We start from the raw sequence: 22,346 nt of genomic DNA on the forward strand, positions 1-22,346 counted from the left end.
ACATTTTTTATTTTAATTATGTGTTCGTGTGGATTGGGAGTGCACGTGGGTACGGGTGCCCACAGAGCCCATAGTGCGTTGGATCTCCTGGAGCCAATGCGAGAGATGGTTGTGAGTCGTCCAAAATGAAGGCCGTAAATCAAACACGGGTCCTCTGTAAAGCCACAATAGCTCTTAACTGCCTAGCTGGCTTTCCGGCCCATCTCTCCCTTGTTTTAGAAACTGAACTCCCTTGTTTTATTTATTTCTGTATTTATTGAAGGAGCCATGTGGAAGTCAGAGGACAGCCTGGAGGGAAGTTCATTCTCATGTCCCACCATATGCTTGTATGCTGCTGTGGCAAGCATCTCTCTACCCTTCGAGCCACCTCCCCGTACACCTTCTCAGTCTTCCTTTTTAGCCCCTCCTCTCTCCTTCCTTCCCCCACCCGACCTGTCTCCCTGTTTCTTCATTCCTCATCCCTTCTCTCCCTATCTTTCCGGTCTGAGCCTCACGCTGTAGCTCAGATCAGTTGAACTCCTCCTGGAACTCAGGCTGGTGCTGAGTTTGACAGCCCTCCTGCTTTAGCCTCTGCAGTACTGAGATGGCAGGCGGTGGCTGCACTTACCCAGAGTGTGTTCTGTTTCTTCCAGTGTGTCCTGGACGCACTTAGGAAGACTCAGCAAGGGGCACTGGAAGAACGTACGCCCTAAGCCAGGCACAGTGGTGCACACCTCCTCTCCTAGACCCCGGGGGCGGGGGCAGGTGCATGCAGATCTCTGTGAGTTCAAGGCCAGCCTGGTCTACACAGTGGGAGATACTCTCTTCCCAGTGCCCCACGCACCGTTTGGTTTTTGGATACAGGATTTCTCTCTATAGCCTGGCCATCTTAGAACGCTGTAGACCAGGCTGGTCTCAGATTCAGAAACGTGCTGGCTTCTGCCTCCCAAGAACTGGAAATAAAGGCACATGTCCCTTCCTCCCAGGGACGTCTGCCTTTATAGACATGGATTTTGTCATTCAACATATACGCACACAACACGGAAGTGCACAAAGAAATGAAGTTCTCTGTAACAACCGACCAACTCCAAACTGAATTCTTTCAACTCATACACAAGACAATTAGAGCAAGGAGCAAGTCTCACTCAAGTAGATTGTCAAATCTGCCAAAAAGAACTATCAAAGCCAGGTGGTGGCGGTGGCGCACACCTGCAATCCCAGCACTCTGGGAGGCAGAGGCAGGCGGATTTCTGAGTTCAAGGCCAGCCTGGTCTACAGAGTGAGTTCCAGGACAGCCAGGGCTACACAGAGAAACCCTGTCTTGAAAAAAACAAATCCAAAAAACAAAAACAAAACAAAACAACAACAAAACACACAAACAACAACAACAAACAAGCTATCAAAGTTTCCTCCCAGTACCTAATAACTTGGGGAAGCAGGAAACAAAATTCCTCCTCCTCCTTCTCCACTTCCTCCTTTTCATTAACCTCTTCCTATTCTTCTTCTTTCTTCCTTCTCCTTGTCGCTACTTCCTGTTTCCTCCCCCTTGCTCCTTCTTTCTCTTCTGCTATTTCCTCCTTCTCTTATTCTTCTTCCTCAACCTTCTCCTTCCTTCCTTGTGGATTTTTGAAATGGGATCTCATGTGGCCCCCAATTTCCTATGTAGCTGAGGATGTCCTTGAAATCCTGGTCTTTCCCCCTTAGCCTCCCAAGTGCGAGGTTTAGAGGGGTGTGTCATTACAGTTGTCTAATACTTTCCCATCATTTTCATGTAGGGCATGTAGGAGTTCACTTTGGTGTGGTATTGACATATTACAAATGCAGTTCTAAGTATCATGTATTTTAACTCCAGTACTCTTTGTGACAGACATTGAATCCACAGTATTTTGAAGTTACTGAGACTCATACAGACTCCCCACAGCCCTAGCAGATGGAGGCCCCTGCGCCTATCCCCAAACTCAACCAGACCTCCGTGTTGGAATTCGTGCTTCTGGGAGTCACAGACAAGCGAGGGCTCCAGCTCTTCCTCTTCGGGGTCCTCCTGGTCGCCTACCTGCTGACCCTACTGGGGAATCTGCTCATCATCGCCCTCACCTTGGCGGATCGCCGCCTGCACACCCCGATGTATTTCTTCTTGCGTCACTTCTCCCTGCTTGAGGTGGGTTTCACGTCCACCGTGTCGCCACAGATGCTGGCACACCTGCTGGCCGCGCGCGGAGCCATCTCACGCCACCGCTGCTTCGCGCAGATGATACTCTACTTCACCCTGGGCGCTGTGGAGACCCTGCTGCTGGCAGTGATGTCCACTGACCGCTTTCTGGCCATCTGCAGGCCACTGCGCTACCCAGCACTCATGACTCCCCGCGTGTGCTCCGCCCTGGTGCTGGCCTGCTGGGCAGCCAGCCTCCTGGCCCTGCCTGGGCTGTTTGCTTGGATGTTGTCGCTCCCTTTCTGTGGACCGCGCGTCCTCAACCACTTCTTCTGTGACAGCTCCCCTTTGCTGGAGCTGGTCTGTGCAGACACCAGGCTTCTGCAGCTGGTGGCCTTCCTGGTGTCTGTCTGCACCCTGCTCACTGCCACGTTGATCACAACCTTATCCTATGGCTGTATCATCAGCACCATCTTGCGTCTGCCTACAAGCGGGGGTCGCAGCAAGGCCTTCTCTACCTGTTCCTCCCACATCCTGGTGGTGTCAATGAGCTACGGGAGCTGCATCATCATGTACCTCAACCCCACGCAGACAGGAAGGCTGGACCTCAACAAAGGGATAGCTTTCTTCAACACCACGGTGTCACCCCTGCTTAACCCCTTCATCTACTGCCTCAGGAACCAACTGGTCCACAGAGTGTGCAAGGATTTGCTGCTCAGGGGAAGGGAGTTTTCTTCCAAGATATTCAGACCATAAGGCTGCAGAGGGTTGCAATTGGTTTATTTTTATCGTGGCTGCTTGTGACTTGTTTGCGGTGTGAAAATATTCCTGGAGCCACTCAAAGGCTAGAGATACGCCACCATTGAACTGCACTGCCCACCCACCTCTTTTGTTTCTGAGAAGTGCTTTCTGTAGATTGGGCTTGAAAAATTTGTAAATAGCTGAGGATAACCTCTATTTTTCTTATCTTCCTGTCTCAGTCTCTCTCCCTCTTCTCCCACCCCTCTCTTAGTTTGGTTTTTTCGAGACAGGGTTTCTCTGTGTAGCCCTGGCTGTCCTGGAGCTTACTCTGTAGACCAGGCTGGCCTTGAACTCAGAAATCCACCTGCCTCTGCCTCCCAAGTGCTGGGATTAAAGGTGTGCGCCACCACCACCTGGCTCTGTTTCAGTCTCTTGATGGCTGGGATTTGGGGAACACGCTATGAAACCTGGACCTATTTTTAAATTTTATTTGTTTTTTGTGTAATGAAAGCTAACCTTCAACTTATTCTGTAACGAAGGATGCCCTTGAATTTCTTCGTATCATCATTGTCCTCCTCCCCTCTCTATGTAGCCTTGGCTGTGCTGGCACTCTCTATGTAGAGCAGTCCACTAAAGAACTGATGGAGATCTGCCTGCCTCTGCTCCTGGATGCTAGGATTAAAGACATGAATCACTATGCCTGGCCCTGAACTCTTAGTTTCTAAGATTTTTAAATATTTGGACTGGGGCTGGAGAGATGGCTCAGTGGTCAAGAGCACTGATTGCTCTTCCAGAGGTCCTGAGTTCAAGTCGCGGTAACCACATGGTGGCTCACAACCATCTGTAATGGATCTGATGCCATTTTCTGGGGTGTGCCTGAGGAGAGCAATGGTGTCCTCATATACATAAAATAAATAAATAAACCTTTTTTAAAAAAATTGGACTGAAGAGAGAGATGGCTCAGTCTTTAAGTAGCTGTAGTTCTCACAGAGACCTTTCCTTCAGTTCCCAGATCCCACTGGTTGATTGTCTTCAACTCCAGTTTCTGGGTCTCTGTCACCCTCTCCTGGCTTCTTCGGGACCAGGCATGCATCTAATGCCTATACATATATTCAGGTAAAACACATATATACATAGAAAATGTATATATGTGTATATATATATATATTCAGGTAAGACACATATATACATAGAAAATGAAAATACGTATTAATTTTTTTAAACTTATATGACCGTATGCATGTGGTTTGAGTCACGTGCATGCAGGTGCACTCTGAGACTAACAGGGAGCATTAATTCCCCTTGAATTGGAATTACAGGCAGTGGTGAGCTGTCTAGCATGGGTGCTGGGAATGAAATCAAAATCCTCTGCAAGAGCATTAAGTACTTCTCAACTACAGAGCCATCTCTCTAGTCTCCCAGTGTAGGCATGTTTTATTGATGAGGGAAGAAAAAAATAGCAACCTATACTAACTTAAAAGCTGTTGGTGCTTTCTGTGGTAAAGCAAGCCTATAATTTTAGTATTGCTAAGAGTGATTATAAAGCATCAAAGATTTGAGGTCAGCTGAGCGGTGGTGGTGCACGCCTTTAATCCCAGCACTTGGGAGGCAGAGGCAGGCAGATTTCTGATTTTGGGGCCAGCCTGGTCTACAGAGTGAGTTCCAGGACAGCCAGGGTTACACCAAAAAACCCTGTCTCAAAAAAAAAAAAAAAGATTTGAGGTCATCCTTGGCTATATATCAAATTTTGTGCCAGCCTGAGCTACACAAGTCACTGTCTCCAAAAGATAAAAATATATAAGAAGGCAGGGTATGTGAGGTGTGAGATGAAGGATTCTTATGATCCAGGCCAATCTTTTACCTTTTTTAAAGATTTACTTTTTATTTATATGAGTACACTGCAGCTGTCTTCAGACACACATTAGAAGAGAGCATTGGATCCCATTACAGATGGTTGTGAGCCACCATGTAGTTGCTGGAAATTGAACTCAGGACCTCTGGAAGAGAAATCAGTGCTCTGGGGCCAGTCTTAAATCTCTCTGTCTCTGTCTCTTAGTCTCTCTGTCTCTCCCTCTCAGAGAGACAGGGTTTCTCTGTGTAGTGCTGGCTGTCCTGGAACTCACTCTGTAGACCAGGCTGGCCTCGAACTCAGAAATCCACCTGCCTCTGCCTCCCAGAGTGCTGGGATTAAAGGAGTGTGCCACCTGCCCAGCTCAGTCTTAAAGCTCATTGTTAACAAGTGTCCTGTGGGGTGGTGATTCAATCCTGAAACAGGAAGACTTTAGTAAACAGTAAGGAAATTGGATCAAACACTACAGACTGTAGCCATTCTCCCTGTTTTGTCCATAATTGTAACAAGCATGCAAATGCATATTGTGACATGCAAATTAGAATCACCTAAGTAGCAAGCCTCAACAGGAAGGCTCACCCTGAGTGTGAATGGCACTTTCTCATAGCCTTTCAGATGAAAAGGGTGTAACAAACGACTCCCTTGGCCTTCCCTGTTGCAACTGCTGCCAATTCCTTCCCTAGCACAGCCAGTATTTCCAGGCTTCCATTCCAGACTGAGGACTAGAGCACGGCAGGAGACTCCACATCTCCCAGGCCAGACTGGTACTGCAGCGTCCCAGCTCCTTGGAATCTGAAACTCCTGGGTTGGCAGCTTCTGCAGTGAGAAGCAGCTACTGCCTCCAACTGCCCAGGCACACAGCTTCACCACAGGAATTCTGTACCACACGAATGGCTACTTTACATGCCTATGATCCCAGCTCTCAGGAGCTGGAGGCAGGAGAGTCAGAAGTTCAAGGTCATCTTCAGTAGCTTAAGATAAGATGTGACACTGTTTCAAAAACAACACTGGTGCACGCCTGTAATCCCAGCACTCTGGGAGGCAGAGGCAGGATTACTGAGTTCCAGGACAGCCAGAACTACACAGAGAAACCCTGTCTTGAAAAAACCAAAACCCAAACAAAACAAAACAAAAAAACAAAACAAAACACTGACTGAGATGTCTCTTCCCTCCCTCTTTCTTTCTTTCTTTCTTTCTTTCCTTCTTTTCTTCCTTCCTTCCTTTCTCCCCCCGCCCCCAGGCAAGGATTCTCTGTGCAGTCCTGACTGTCCTAGATCTCCTTCTGTAGACCAGACTGGCCTTGAACTCAGAGTTCTGCCACCCTCTGCCTCTCCAGTGCTGGAGATTAAAGGTCTGCCCAGCCTCATTCATCATTTCTTAGCCTGTAGTTCATGGAAGGATCACTGGTAGGTGCCTCTCCTCCCTGAAGCAAAACAGTCTGTCAAATCCAAGATGCTGACTCTAGTCACATTTTAGAAACATGCCTTTACCACCCATCCAATGAAATTCCTCTCATTGCAGATGAGAACAGCTTTAACTGCCAATTCATCTCCAATTCTAAAAATACCCATCTGGATTCTCTAGCAGGGGGCCTTGGAAATTCAAATATCACATTTGCCTGTCTTACCATATTTTCCACATTCACTCCTCTTTGGTTTTGAAGCAGAATCCTGGAAACGAGAAGAGGAGGCTGACTGTAGAGTCTGGCCAGCTGAGAGTCAGAAGTTCCAACACAATAAACGTTTGCTGTCCAAGTTGCCAACCCAGAAACAAACAATATGTAAGAACATGTTCAGGGCCGGCGAGATGGCTCGGTGGTTAAAGATCTTGCTGATGACCAGATGCTAAGCCTGATGCCCAGAGTCCACAGTGGAAGGAGAGAACTGAGGCCCAAAACTCGCTCTTTCACCTCCACATGTAGGCTCTGTATGTCATTTGCCCACTGCACTCCGGTAGGGTGGCACACCCCTTCAACCTCAGCCCTCCAGAAACAGCGGTAGCTGGATCTCTGTGAGTTCAAGATTCATCAGGTTTATGTAGCACATAGCAGGCCAGCTATGGCTACAAAGTCAAACATTGTCTCTAGAAAAAAAAAAAAAAAAAAGAAGTACTCTGGGAGTCAGAGGCAGGCAGATTTCTGAGTTTGAGGCCAGCCTGGTCTACAGAGTGAGCTCCAGGACAGCCAGGGCTATACAGAGAAACACTGTCTTGAAAAAAACCAAATCCACCCCCCCCCCCCAAAAAAAAAGCACTATTAACTTTTGTTTTTGTTTGTTTTTGTTCTTTTTCGAGACAGGGTTTCTCTGTGTAGCCCAGGCTGTCCTCCAACTCAGAAATCCACCTGCCTCTGCCTCCCAAGTGCTGGAATTACAGGCATGATGATTACCTTTCTTTAGGAGCTCAGAGGGTCATTCAGTTGGTAGAGCACTTGTCTTGAATGCATGAAGCCCTGGGCTTGATCTGAAGCACAACATAAAATCTACATGTCTGTAATCCCAATGCTTGGGAGATAGAGGCAGGAGGATCAAAATTTGAAGGTTATTGTGAGGTGGAGGCCTTTTCGGGTCACAGGAAACCCTGGGGGGGGGGGGGAGTTACATAAAACAGGATGGTGGTGGTGCACACCCTTAATTCCAGCACTTGGGAGGCAGAGGCAGGTGGATTTCTGAGTTCAAGGCCAGCCTGGTCTACAGAGTGAGTTCCAGGACAGCCAGGGTTACACAGAGAAACCCTGTCTCGAGAAACCAAAAAAAAAAAAAACAAAAAAAACAAAAAAACACACACACACATACACAAAAAAAAAAAAAAAAGAAAGGAAGGAAGGGAGGGAGGGAGGGAGGAAGGAAAAGGAAAGCTAACAGAAGAAAAGCATGGTTGAAGGAATGGCTTACTGAGTAAAAGCACCTCCACTCTTCAGTTCTCACCTGTAACTCCCGCTCTAGGGGATCAGATGCCTGTCCTCTCTGTGGGTACCAACACTCACGCACATGTTTGGATGTGCCTTGGTGCGTACAAGTGTGAAGACCCTAGGACACTATGGAGGTCAGTGTGTGAGACCTGGGACTGAACTTAGGCTGGTAAGCTCAGCAGCCAGTGCCTTCACTGGCTGAGCCATCTCCGCCAGACTTTACCGATTCAGCCAACGGCTCTATGTCAGCCATGTCAAGTTTTTTAGTTTGTTGTCTGGCGTGGAATTTACTATGTAGCTGAGGCTAGACTTGAATTGCTAATCCTTCCACCTTTAATTTCCAAGTGCTGGGGTGACAGGTTCTTCGCTGAGGTCCTAAGACTTGCCGCTTTGTGGGTAAGAGATAGTTATCAAACTACTTCTCAACAAACAAACCACAGTTCAGGAGCAGAAAGGGAGGGAGCTGGGTGAGTTGCCTGTACTCTCGTTGTCCGAGGAGGCTAAGGCAGATTGTAGCAAGCTTAAACTTAGTTTGGACTGATTATAGATGTTCTCTGAAAGAATATTACACACCCATAACTGCTAAATCATCTCTCCACTCCCACACCCACCCTGTGATTCTCAAATGTTGATTCCCAGAAAATCCCCATTCAACTGTTACAGAGTTCCATTGAAGCGTCTCTTCTCCAGCCATGCTCATTGCTTACATAAACTCAGGGAGCGGCCTTGTGAACCCTGGAGCTTTCTGAGTTTCGTGAGTCTTGTAAATTTCATGAACTTCTTGAGCCTAGTGTCATTAGCTCCTCAAGTCTTATGAGCCTCTCCAGGAAGACATCATTTGGGCTTTATAAGATCTCTTGGGGAAGACTGTTTTAAGTCAGAAGAATCGATTGCTGTACAACAAATGTAAGGAATGTGTACTCACAGAGCTATGCTTGAGTGCCTCAGCTTCCCAGGAGAAGGGTTCTCAGATTACAGCTAGAAACTGTTCAGAGGACCTGGCTCAAAGAACGAGTAGCCAACAGATCACGCTTGGTAGCTCCTGAATTCATTGTGATTTGCTGATAACATCGAGTGGTGGCTTACCCTAGTAACCACAGGGTTTGCAGGACTTGGGGTAGGGGCGAGGGTAGGGGTGGGAGGCAGGGGGTAGAGGATATTCAGGCAGGGGGATCAAGAAAAGTTACAAACCAGTCTGAACTACAGAGAAAGACTATAGTTGAAAAAGAGGGAGGGAGGAAGGAAGGAAGGAAGGAAGGAAGGAAGGAAGGAAGGAAGGAAGGAGGGAGGGAGGGAAGGAAGGAGGGAAGGAAGGAAGGAAGGAGGGAGGGAGGGAGGGAAGGAAGGAAGGAAGGAAGGAAGGAAGGAAGGAAAGAAGGAAGGAAAGCAGAGTGGTTTGTGCCTGTAATTCCTAGAACTAGAGAAGCAGAAACAACAGGTTTAGTGATTCAAAGTTGTCCTGGTTACACAGCTAGTTTGAAGTCAGTCTGAAAAATATGAAATTCCATCTCAAACCACAAAAAGTGAAGGGGGTGGGGCCATAGCTCCGTTGTTTGAGAACTTGCCTAGCATCCATGAAATCCTGTGTTCAGCCCCAGCATCATATAGTGGATGTGGTGGTGCAGGCCTGTAATCCCAGTTTGTGTGAGGTATTGACAGGAAGACCAAAAGTCATCTTTGAACATATAGTTTGAAGCCAGCCTGGACTACATGAAACCCTGTCTTAATTAAGGGGAAGATATACTGGGTTCAGAGAGATGGTTCAGTGATTAAGAAAATTTAGCCGGGCAGTGGTGGCACACGCCTTTAATCCCAGCACTTAGGAGGCAGAGGCAGGCCGATTTCTGAGTTCGAGGCCAGCCTGGTCTACAGAGTGAGTTCCAGGACAGCCAGGGCTATACAGAGAAACACTGTCTCGAAAAAAAAAAGAAAGAAAGAAAGAAAGAAAGAAAGAAAGAAAGAAAGAAAGAAAGAAAGAAAGAAAGAAAGAAAGAAAGAAAGAAAGAAAGAAAGAAAGCAGGAGATGGAGTTCCAGAGGATCTGAGTTTGATCATCAGCATCTACGTAGCAAGTCTGAAGCTTCAGCCTTAGGAATCCAACCAATGCCTTTTGGCCTCTGGGGGCACAGGCAGGCACGAGGTGTTTGAGTAAAACACCCATACACATTGAAAAGTGCAAATTAAATTAAAAAATTTATTTATTTATTTATTTATTTATTTATTTATTTATTTATTTATTTATTTGGATTTGGTTTTTTTCGAGACAGGGTTTCTCTGTCTAGCCATGGCTATCTTGGAACTCACACTATAGACCAGGCTGGCCCCGAACTTAGAAATCCGCCTGCCTTTGCCTCCCAGAGTGCTGGGATTTACAGGCGTGTGTCACCACTGCCCGGCAAAATCTTTTTTCAAAAAATCTGCTAATGGCTATTCCACTGACCTTTCCTTTCTTTCTACTAGATTTCCAGACAACCTACAAAGACTGTCGGAAGGAAATTCCGGCTAACGGAAGACCACAATGCATGACTAGGCAAATGTGTGAACCTGAGCCATCGTTACACTTGGCTTTTCCTGGTAAAGGGACACCCAAATCCTCTATGGGCACAGCAGAAACTTCTGGATATAGGGTGGGGACACTCCAGAACCAGGGGCCACCAGGCTAGCCCTATGCAAATAGAGACCCTCTTAGAGCCGGAGCCACCACGCACGCACAGGGGTGTTACAATGGGCAGCGGGGATGCGGAAGCCACATCTACCCACAGAGTGATGTTGGAATGGACGGATGGGAGGCTTTTCCAAGACCGGTTCAATTGCAGCTTCTATATCAGCTGCAGAGAGTTGAACAGAAACCACACCCAGTGCAGCGTACATGACCTCATCTCTAGCTGCTGGACGGAGCATGGTACACCCCTCAAGGACCTCATCCGGGCTCCTGATCGTCTCCTATTCATCATAGGCAGCTTCGATAAGCTCCATCCTTCCTTCCACGATGCTCAGGGTCCCTGGTGCCTCTGCTGGGAGGAGACACGACCTACGGAACTCCTAGGAGTCTGGTCCGGAGGTTACTTCTGCCCCAGCTCTCTTTGCTCGGCACCCTGTGCACTGGAGAGGCTGCACGGCTTGATGGAGCACCCCAGGTACGTGGAGATCCTGGGCTTCTCTGAGGAAGAAATATTTCTACAGATATTTCCACAACACTGGACAAGCAAGCCCAGTGTTCGGCTTCCTGATGGACTGTGAGCCCCTCTTTACCTATGGTTTTGTTCCCACGGTGTCCTGGGTGGTCTGCACCCGCCTAAAGCAGCAGCTGGAAAGTGGGGAACTTTTTTTTTTGGATTTGTTTTTTTTTTTCGAGACAGGGTTTCTCTGTATAGCCCTAGCTGTCCTGGAACTCACTCTGTAGACCAGGCTGGGCTCAAACTCAAAAATCTGCCTGCCTCTGCCTCCCAGAGTACTGGGATTACAAGCGTGCACCACCACTGCCCAGGGAAAGTGGGAAACTTTTAACACAAACATCTAGGACCTCCACAGCAGTTTATATGTTCTGCCTTCTGAGCCGGATGCAGCCCAAGTTAGGGACCCCCCAACCTTCAAAGTCCCAACCAACCCGAGAGGCCTGGTCTCTCTGGCTGCAGAGGGCCTCCGGAATCAGAAGATTCTATTTGACAAACAGGATCTCAGGGAAACACTGCCTAGATGGAGCAGATGCCTTCTCTGTCCTCAACGTGAACATATTCCAGAAGGACATCACGAGGGAGAAATTCTACAGCTTCATCCATCTGAGTCTCCAGGAATTCTTCACAGCCATGTGCTGTGCACTGCATGGCGGAGAGCAGGCAAGGAGAGCGTTGCTGAGTATGGTTTCTCGGAAAGGGACTTCTTGGCCCTCACGGTCTGCTTTCTGTTTGGCCTCTTCAATGAAGAGGTGAGACGCTACCTCGAGAGGAATCTCAGCCGGTCCGTCTCCCCTCAGGTGAAGGAGGAAGCGCTGGTGTGGATCGTGGATCGGAGCAAGGCTGGAAGTGAAGGCTCCACCCTGCGGCATGGCTCCCTGGAGCTAATCAGCTGCTTGTGTGAGATCCAGGAGGAAGACTTCATCCAGCAGGCCCTGAGCCACTTTCAGTGACTCTGTGTGTGTGACTGTGTCTCTCTGTGTATGTGTGTGTGTGTCTCTCTGTGTGTTCTCTGTGTTCTGTCTTTGTCTCTCTGTGTGCCTGTGTCTCCTTGTCTCTATGATTACATCCTCTGTCTGTCTGTCTGTCTGTCTGTCTGCGCACACATGCGCACACATGCGCACACGTGCATGTATTTCTCTGTCTCTCTATGTGTCTCTGTGTGTCTGTATGTCTACGCTTTCACCATGGAGATGGCGGCGGGGGGGGGGGGGGGAGGAGATGGGGGGGGAATGGGGTGGGGGGGAATGGGGTGGGTGGGAAGGACCCAAGGCAGAAGATTCTTTGTGAATTAGAGGTCAACCTGGTCTACAGAGTTCTAGGACAGGCAGTTCTGGGGCCACACACAGAGAAAACCTGTCTCAAGAAAGCAATAAATAGGGACTCAGCGGTTAAGAGCGCCTACTGCTCCTCCAAAGGTCACGAGTTCAAATCCCAGCAACCACATGATGGCTCACAACAGTAATGAAATCTGATGCCCTCTTCTAGGGTGTCTGAAGACAACTACAGTATGCTTACATGTAATAAATAAATACATTTAAGAAAAGCAATAGATAGATAGATAGATAAATAAATAATAAAATAAAAAATTTTGAAGTAGGTTTTCTGCTCTTTTCCTGGTGTGCTATCTCACTGGCCTGCTTTTGTTTTCTGAGACAGGGTCCCGTGTAGCTCAAGTTTGCCTCCGACTCACTGTGTAACTGAAGCTGGTAATTTGATAATTGAACCCCTGATCCTCCAGCTCCCACTTCCCAAGAACTGGATCTACAGGCGTGCACCACAAACCCAGCTTGTTTTGACAGGGCCTCACTCTTTCAATCCTCCTGCCTCAGCCTCTCGGGTGTTTGGGTTACAAATGTGCATCATCAGCAGGACCACCAGACAAGGATTTTCTTCTCTCTCCCTGGCTCTCCAGACAGACATCCAGGAAATCTGTGGAAATGTTTTTTGTCGTCACACAGGGAAGCTGGATGGTGCTACGACACCTAGTGGCACTAGGAGGAAATGCTGCGAATGGGCCCCGCACAGGAGGGCGTCAAAACATTAAGACCGTCTCTACATACTCAGTGGGGTCCAATCAGCATACGAGTGGTCTCCAAAACATGCAGGTTTTCCCTCTGTAGAAAGGAAAATGCCAATAGTGCAAGAGCAGGGACATGTGCTTAATCAATACTCACGGATACTAAATTGGAGCTCAAGAGAGGGAGAATCTGTTACTACAAACCTTTCCAGGGGCCGGAGAGGTGGCTCAGTGGTTAAGAGCACTGGCTGTTCTTCCAGAGGCCCTGAGTTCAGCTCCCAGCAACCGCATCGTGGGTGGCTCAGATCTGGTGCTATCTTCTGACCTTCAGACATACAGGCAGGCAGATTGCTGTATCTGTAATAAATAGATACATCTTAAAAAAAAAAAAAAAACTTTTCAGGGGGGCTGGAGGGAGGCTGGAGGGATGGCTCAGTGGGTAAGAACACTGACTGCTCTTCTGAAGGTCCTGAGTTCAAATCTCAGCAACCACATGGTGGCTCACAACCATCTGTAATGGGATCTGCTGCCCTCTTCTGGTGTGTCTGAGGACAGCTACAGTGTCCTTATAATAAATAAATCAATCTTTTAAAAAATAAAATAAGGTGGGAGGTGGTGGCGCACGCCTGTGATCCCAGCACTCTGGGAGGCAGAGGCAGGTGGATTTCTGAGTTTGAGGCCAGCCTGGTCTACAGAATGAGTTCCAGGACAGCCAGAGCTACACAGAGAAACCCTGTCTCGGAAAAAAAAAAAAAATCCAAAAAACCAAACCCCCCAAAAAAAAAAAAAAAAAAAAACAAAAAACAAAACAAACAAAAAAAGAATAATTTAAGTGTCTTGGAGTTCGACATAAAGTTGAAAACAGCAAGGGGAGAAGAAACATTATATAAAGAGGCGAAAATGTTTCCCGATTTGCTAAATGGAATATTTGTGTCAGCCACAATGATTCCGTGGACTACTAAACTGCAGGTTGGCCTTTACGCAGACAGGAAAGGAGCACACTTCCTGACATCTACAGTGCTCCCCTCTCAGTAGCTGTCTGCACCAACCTGATCAAACTGGTCTTATACTGCAGTTCCGTTCCTCACTGTCTGCACCACCTTCTCCCGTAAGGCTCAGCCAAGAAGAACACACAAGGTAATGTCTGTCTGCCATGCCTCCTGTGGCACTGTGCCACCGGAGAGGAGCCTCTCCTTCTATTTTTTTTAAAAATATATATGTAATTTATTTTGTATGTCCGGGTGAGGGTGTCGGATCCCGTGGAACAGGAGTTACAGAAAGTTGTGAGCTGCCATTTGGATGCTGAGCCTTGAGCCCCAGTCTCTCGGAAGATCATCCGGTGCTCTTCACCACTGAGCCGTCTCTCTAGACCCTCTTCTTCCACTCAAAACAGCAGAACAACAACAAAACAAAACAAAAGAAAGCAGGGTTTCGCTATGTAGCCCTGGCCGCTCTGGACCTGTCTATATAAGCCACTGTGGCCTCGACTCAAGAGATCTACCTGCCTTCCCCCTGCCCCGCCCCCATCCCCCCAGAGTGCTGAGATTAAAGGTGTGTGATTTTATGCTAGGCTTATAGCTTTTTAAATATTTTATTACTATTATTATTATTATCATTATTATTATTTATATGAAAAGCATAGACAGACATTACATCACCTAGAACTAGACTTGTGAGCTAGCCTAACATGGGTACTGGGAATAGGACTTCAGTCCTCTGCAAGAGTAATATGTGCCCTTAGCCAATGAGTCTTCTCTCCAGCCCTACAGACTTATATTTTGAAGCAAGTTCTTAAAACAGCCTGGAGTTTACTCCTGGAATCCACCTGCCTCAGCCTACTCCAGGGCCCACCACTGGGCAATTCTAGGCAGGAGCTCTACCACTGAGTCACACCCCAGCCCCTCACTGGGGGATTCTAAGCAGAGCTCTACCACTGAGCCACGCCCCCAGCCCCTCACTGGGGGATTCTAGGCAGAGCTCTACCACTGAGCCACGCCCCCAGCCCCTCCCTGGGGGATTCTAGGCAGAGCTCTACCACTGAGCCACCTCCAGATTTTTCCTGTGGTGCTGGGGATAAAACCCATATCTTCACTTTACACACTGAGTCATGCATGTATCTAGCCTCTACACCTTTTTATTTTTTTAATATTTATTTATTTATTATATGTAAGTACACTGTAGCAGTCTTCAGATTCCCCAGAAGAGGGCATCAGATCTCAGTTCCTGTGGTTGTGAACCACCATGTGGTTGCTGGGATTTGAACTCAGAACCTTCGGAAGAGCAGTCAGTGCTCTTAACTGCTGAGCCATCTCTCCAGTCAGTCCCTCTACACCATTTTTATGATTCAAAAAACTCCATACTAGACCCACCACCACATAAGCCTTAATAGCTATAATCTTTTTTTTCTTTCCTTTGTTCTCAGGACAGAAACCCAGGACTACAAATGTGCAATTTAATGGCTCTGCCAACGACCCAGGAACTTCTCCTTTATTTTATATCAGATTAAAAGAGGAGAAACGCCAGGCGGTGGTGGTGCACGCCTGTAATCCCAGCACTCTGGGAGGCAGAGGCAGAGGGATTTCTGAGTTTGAGGCCAGCCTGGTCTACACAGTGAGTTCCAGGACAGCCAGGGCTACCCAGAGAAACCCTGTCTCAGAAAAAAAAACAAATCCAAAAAAACCAAAAAAAAAAAAAAAAAAAGAGGAGAAACAACCCAGGTGTGGTGGCACATGCCTTTAATCCCCCCACTTGGGAGGCAGAGGCAGGCAGTCTACAGAGTTTGAGACCAGTCTACTCTGCAGAGCAAGTTCCAGGACAGCCAGGAGTATACAGAGAAATTCTGTTTCAAGGAAATGAAAGAAAGAAAGAAAGAAAGAAAGAAAGAAAGAAAGAAAGAAAGAAAGAAAGAAAGAAAGAAAAAAAGAAAGATCAAAACAAAAATAAAAGGGGTAAGGGAGAGGTATGTGTGACCTTTAAAAAGAGAGACAAGCTGGGCAGTAGTGGCACACGCCTTTAATCCCAGCACTTGGGAGGCAGAGGCGGATTTCTGAGTTCGAGGCCAGCCTGGTCTACAGCTCTGGCTTCTGTTCTCAGCAACAACTCACATCTGGTAGAACTGGATCTGATGGAAACCCCTTGGAGAACTTGGGGCTGAAGTCACAGTGTCAAGGGCTAAGGCACCCAGTCTGTAGGCTCCAGACCTTGTGGTGAGTTCTTCTGGGTCCAGCCCAGAGGGCGGGTCTGTCTGTGTGGAATCAAAGTAGACAAATTTGTAACATTTGGTGTTACCTTTCATCCCAGCGCTCAGGAGACTGAGGCAGGGCTGTTGCCAATGGGGTGTTTTCTGGCTCTTGGCACCTTACTTAAGCCTGAAATAAAAGGGAACTGGAAAGATGGCTCAGAGGTTAAGAACCCTTGTTGCTTTCACAAAAGGACTGGGTCATTACCCAGCACCCACATCCGTAAAGCCAGTCCTAGAGGATCTTAGAACCTGGGTCCTCTGGGCCAATACTCTTAACCTTGAAGCCATCTCTCTAACTCCATACATTTAAAAATAATAATAATAATAATAAATATGACAGCAGGGGTCAGAAAGATGGCGAAGCACCTGCCATCAAACCTGATGTGCTAAATGTAATGGTCTGGATTATTACCGAGGAAATACAAACCTGATCTTCACATACATAACCCCAAAGGCATGATGAGGCATATACCGGTCTTGTTTGTTTTACCCAATAAAAAGGAGTCTTACTAAAAAATACCTGTAGGAGCTGATGAGGTGGTTAAAGGTACCAGTCACCAAGCCCGTCAACCTGAGTTCAGTGCCAGGGGTCATACTGTGTCAGGACAGAGACTGCAACTCTGCCCACAATGGGTTCCTGCATCAATCAATCAATCAGTCTTTGAGCCGGACAGTGGTAGTGCACGCCTTTGATCCCAGCACTTGGGAGGCAGAGGCAGGTGGATTTCTGAGTTTGAGGCCAGCCTGGTCTACAGAGTGAGTTCCAGGACAGCCAGGGCTACACAGAGAAACACTGTCTCGAAAAACCAAAAAAAAAAAAAAAATCAATCAATCAATCATTAATCAATCAATCAATCAAACAAACAAACAAACAAACAAAAAACAAAAACCCAAGCCTCAGGGGCTGGAGAGATGGTTCAGTGGTTAAAGGCACTTGTTGCTGTGGGCATTTACATATGTATATCCACAAAATATTTTTTGAGAATGGGTCTCATTGTATATCTTTGACTAATCAGATATTTGGTACATAGGCTAGACAAACCCAGAACTCAACAGGACTCCATCTGCCTCTGATTTCTGTGTGCTAGGACTTAAGACTAAAGCTGTATGTGCACTTGCTCAAGCACATTTGACATCACAAATATTTTTAAGTGTAGTTTGAAAATATATATATATATAAAACCTGATACATGTAATATCATTATTTGCCACCTTGAACAGTTTTTGTGTTTTCCGTGGGGTTTTATTTTGTTTTGGTTGGGTTTGTTGTTGTTGTTGTTGGGTTTTTGTTTGTTCGTTTGTCTGGTTGTTTGGTTTTTTTTTGTTTGTTTTTTTGGTCCTGGCAATCAAATCCAGAACTTTGCATGTATCGAGCCAGTGTCCTGCTACTGAGTTACACCCTTAACTCCTGTCTTTTTGAGACAGAGTCTTACTTTGGGCCCAGACTAGTCTCTAACAGAGCATACTCATGCCTATGTCTACGGAATGCCAGTGGCTGCCACAAGTATGTGCCACACAGCTTGCCGAGGACATTAACTCTGGAGACAGGAAGGACACAGGATAAATGTAGTGCCCCCAGGAGGTCCCCCATCTTGTCTACTGAGCTGGATTTTATGCAGGCTGAAGATCTGCCACCTTGGATAAGTTTCCTGTGAAGATCTGGACTCTCAAAATGACCCAGAGCCTGATGGAGCTGAACCTGGGTCTGAAGGACCTTGGGGATTCTGGGGTGCTTCTGCCGGGTGAGGGCCTCAGGCATCCAGGTCCTCCCTCCTGTGAGTGACGCTGACTTCAGCAGCCTTAGCTCTCTCTTCTCTGGCACTGAGGGCCTGGTGTCTCTCATTTCCTCACTAGCTCTAGAAACAGCATCTTTCAAGATTTCTTTTCTTTTTTTTTTTTTAAAGATTTATTTATTATATGTAAGTACACTGTAGCTGTCTTCAGACATGCCAGTAGAGGGCATCAGATCTCATTAAGGATGGTTGTGAGCCACCATGTGGTTGCTGGGATTTGAACTCGGGACCTTTGGAAGAGCCGTCAGTGCTCTTAACCACTGAGCCATCTCTCCAGCCCCAAGATTTCTTTTTTTTTTCTTTTCTTTTTTTTAATATTTATTTATTATATGTAAGTACACTGTAACTGTCTCCAGACCCACCAGAAGAGGGCGTCAGATCTCATTACAGATGGTTGTGAGCCACCATGTGGTTGCAGGGATTTGAACTCAGGAAATTCGGAAGAGCAATCAGTGCTCTTAACTGCTGAGCCATCTTTCCAGCCCCTTTCTTTCTTTTTTTTTTTTTAAAGGTATTTCAAGTAGAAGTTTATTTAAAAATTCAAAAACACTTTTTTTTGTTTTTAAATAGATATTTCTTTATTTACATTTCAAATGTATCCCCTTTCCCCTCTGAAAACCCCCTGCTCACTAACCCACCCACTCTCACTTCCCTGTCCTAGCATTCCCCTACACTGGGGCATCAGGCCTTCACAGGACCAAGGGTCTCTCCTCTCATTGATGTCTGAAATGGTCATCTTCTGCTACATATGTGACTGGAGCCATGGGTCCTTCCATGTGTACTCTTTGGTTGGTGGTTTAGTCCCTGGGAGCTCTGGGGTACTGGTTGGTTCACATTGTTGTTCCTTCTATAGGGCTGCAACCCCTTTCAGTTCCTTGGGTCCTTTCTCTAGCTCCTCCATTGGGGACCCTGTGCTTACTCCAGTGGACGGGGCCTTTCTTAATACAAACCACTGACATTCCCTGAAATTGCCCTTCTGCCCTTCTGTCTACCTAATTTCCAGGGAAGATTGCCTAACGCTTCAGGTGTCAGAACAAATATCACTGACCAAACTGTACCCTCTGTTCTAGCTTGTTTTTTGTTACTGTCATAAACATCATGACCAAAGTGACTTTGGAAGGCAAGGGTTTATTTTAGCTTGCAGATTATAGTTCATTATTGAGGGAACCCAAGTCAGAAGCTAGAAGCAGGAGCTGGAGAGATGGCTCAGAGGTTAAGAGCACCGACTGCTCTTCTGAAGGTCTTGAGTTCAAATCCCAGCAACCACATGGTGGTTCACAACCATCCGTAACCATTTGTAATCTGACGTCCTCTTCTGGTGTGTCTGAAGACAGGTACAGTGTACACACATATAATAAATAAATAAGCCAGGCAGTGGTGGCGTATGTCTTTAATCCCAGCACTTGGGAGGTGGAGGCAGGCAGATTTCTGAGTTGGAGGCCAGTCTGCTCTACAGAGTGAGTTCCAGGACAGTCAGGAGAAACCCTGTCTCAAAAAACCAAATAAATAAATGAATGAATAAACAAACAAACAAACAAATCTTAAAAGAAAGAAAGAAAGAAACTTGGCAGGAATTTGACATTGGGCCCTGACAAGGAAGTTGGCTTCAGACAGAATTTGACATTGGGCCAGGGCTGGAAAATAAACTCAAGCAGGAATCTGATTTGGGGTTAGAACCCAATTCTTCAGGCAAGAATTTGACTTTGGACTAGGACAGGGAAGTAGGCTCAGATATATTGATCATCCTGATAAGTCCTTAGAAGGATTGATCAAGGGACATTGTTAATTGAGGTTGCTTGTTCCTTGACTATTTATTGTCTTGCGTGTTCCTTAACCTAGAACTGACCTTATTACTTACATGTAATGAAAACAGTACAAATGTAGATTCAGAAAAAATAAACCCGCCTCAGCCTCAGAACTGGCTGGGGTTGTGCTCCTGTGTTGTTTAATTGTCTTTTTTTCTTTTTAATCCTCGCTCCTGCCCTGGAGAACCTTTTGACAGACTGAGCTGGCTTGGTCAAAGATGTATTCTTTGGAGACAGGGAACCACTGAGGGCTGGCACAATTCCTACCTCTTCTCTATAAGGCCAAATCTGGCTCCAGACTAAAATTGAGGGACAATTAACCACAAAAGGAAATAATTGATCCTTGGCTCCAAACCACTTGGGGATCCAATCTATAATAACTCACATTATTATAACTTGTACTATTTTTCTGTTGTTGTGATAAGACCCCCTGACCCAAAGCAACTTATAGAAAAATAGGTTTATTCTGGCATACAGTTCCAAAGGATAGGGTCTGATTTGGTGGTGTCAGGATGGAAAGGCATAGCAGAAGTTTGAAACAACCCCAAGTCTTTGCTTTGTATACCCAAGGTAGCCTTGAACTCAGAGATCCAACTGCCTCTGCCCACTAAATGCTGGGATTAAAGGTGTGTGCCATCACATCTGGCTTAAATTCAAGAACTACTAATGCACTTAACTGCTGAACCACCTCTCTAACCCCTCTAAATATTTTTCTACGTTTGGCACACTGGAGCTAATTAGAGCGCTGTGTGAGTGTGGTGGGGTGACAATTAGCTAAGGGCTACACCACTCACTGAGGAATGTGTCCAGCAACCATTGGATGGGTTCATGATGGTTTCCTTTAAATACATCCAACAGGGCTGGAGAGATGGCTCAGAGGTTCCGAGCACTGGCTGCTCTTCCAAAGGTACTGGGCATCTGGCAGTGCAGATCTATCACCCAGACTCCATAAAGTGATTGTTTGGGGGCTTGAGCACACTGATCATGCCAGGGAGAGGGTGCTGTTGATGCAAACCAGTGAGCAGAAGGTCTCGGTCATAGGTGCTGCCTGATTTGCTGGGATCTAGCAAGAGTTCAATCCCCAGCAACCACGTGGTGACTTATAAACATCTGTAATGGGATCTGGCGCCCTCTTCAGGCCTGCATGTAGAACGCTGTATGCATACTAAATATATCTTTAAAAAAGTCAACTATCCAGTCTTCAAGGCAATTCTCGGAGAAGCACACCTCTGCACTTAGAACTTTTTAAGGCCAGCCTCTGGCATAGAGTAAGGCGGAGACTTTCGAGGTCATCCTGTTACATGGGACCCTGTCTGAGGCACGGTCGGCTTGAGACCTTAACACCTTTGCTGTAGCTCACTGGGTTAGATGTAGATTCCATGTAATTTAGGACGGGTATTGGCTGGTTCTCAGGTTTGAAGAGCAGTAAAGACCACAGGAAAGGAGAAAGAAAAAAAAATACTCCAGTTGAGTCCTAGACATTTTCATGGATCAAGGCTGCCACCCATTGGCCAAAAGCCTCAAACTACAGACTGCGCCGCAAGAGTTATTTGTGTGTGTGGTACAAGGTAACTTTCCAAAAAGGCAACTCAGGAAATAGCAGTGATCTTTGCAGATATATGGAGAGGCCAGTGCTTGACCCAAAATTTTACTCACACCTGGGAATCCTGGGAACGTCTACTTCTGGGGGGGGGGAAAAAGTAGGCTGGGGCCAAAGTTACAACACCCCAAATGCAGCCTCAAATGTGACTAGTGGGGCTGGAAAATGTGTGAAATCCTGAACACCTTTGTTCTCACTAGCCTTGCACAGTAGGTATAGTGTTAACAGCTAACGCTCACATCCCGGGTGAAAACTATTAGGCTATGCCAAGCTGGGGAGGTTTATGCCTGGAGTCTCAATCTTGAGCAAGGTAGCCAAGGATACATAAATCATGGCTGTGCATGGTTCATTACCTCACAAAACTAGCGAATGGGGGCAGGCCTATAATTAATGGGTAGGGCTAGAGACAAGCTCAAAGGTTAAGAGCAGTCAGTGCTCTTCCAAAGGTCTATTCCAGCAACCACATGGTGGCTCACAGCCACTTATAATGGGATCTGCCTGGGTTGAAGCCCCAACTTGTCAGCTAGTATCCTTGCCTCTGACATCCAGACACCCCACAATGTTGTAAAACCTGGGAAGGAGCCTGCCAAGATGCACACAAATGGGACGGACCTAATACCCACTCACAGGGTTCAAATGTGGTTTAAAGGCATATGGCCACGCCCAGAACCACCACAATAACATCCCTCGTCAGCAGGGGGACTTTTTCCTAAAACCACTGAAGTGGTGACATGCCTAAACCCTAAGAGTAAAGTGTCTCCAAAAGAGCCCCTTGGCCTTTCAGTGAGCCTGTTAAGTTTATTTCCAGCTGGGGGTTGGTGTAGCAACACATGTAATCTCAAAATTGCACTCACACCTAGGAGTTTTACAGCAGGGGAAAACCTAAGTGGGCTGGGGCCAAAGAGGCACACAAGAGGCCTCAAAGTGTGCACATCAATTGGCTCTTAAACCATAATCCCAGGGATTAGAAAACCCCAGCATCCACCCCCACACTTCCAGAGAACCTCATCAGGTCCTTACAAACCAGACAACTGCAAGATGTAAGCCCATGCAGTTTAGCCCAGCTCATTAGAAACTGTTAGGCATTCT

The 22,346-nt window shown here is 46.7% G+C and overlaps 2 protein-coding genes across 2 annotated transcripts; both read left to right on the forward strand.

The window, feature by feature from the left end:
* The first annotated feature begins 1,909 nt into the window (after nucleotides 1–1,909).
* LOC127667235 (olfactory receptor 49-like) lies at nucleotides 1,910–2,884 on the forward strand. The gene has a single exon (XM_052160207.1). It carries the CDS (start codon nucleotides 1,910–1,912, stop codon nucleotides 2,882–2,884), a length of 975 nt encoding a protein of 324 aa, XP_052016167.1.
* A 4,821-nt stretch (nucleotides 2,885–7,705) lies between these two features.
* Nucleotides 7,706–17,842, forward strand: Nlrp12 (NLR family pyrin domain containing 12). Its single transcript, XM_052160329.1, is given in 15 exon segments — nucleotides 7,706–7,760; nucleotides 10,086–10,107; nucleotides 10,109–10,668; nucleotides 10,671–10,713; nucleotides 10,715–10,786; nucleotides 10,788–10,964; nucleotides 11,119–11,206; nucleotides 11,209–11,304; nucleotides 11,306–11,471; nucleotides 11,474–11,747; nucleotides 13,804–13,907; nucleotides 15,893–15,940; nucleotides 15,943–16,024; nucleotides 17,679–17,720; nucleotides 17,722–17,842. Coding segments are annotated over 15 exon segments (1,950 nt in total).
* The last annotated feature ends 4,504 nt before the right edge of the window (nucleotides 17,843–22,346 follow it).

The sequence above is a fragment of the Apodemus sylvaticus genome, chromosome 1, assembly GCF_947179515.1.
Source record: "Apodemus sylvaticus chromosome 1, mApoSyl1.1, whole genome shotgun sequence".
NCBI classification, from domain to species: domain Eukaryota; kingdom Metazoa; phylum Chordata; class Mammalia; order Rodentia; family Muridae; genus Apodemus; species Apodemus sylvaticus.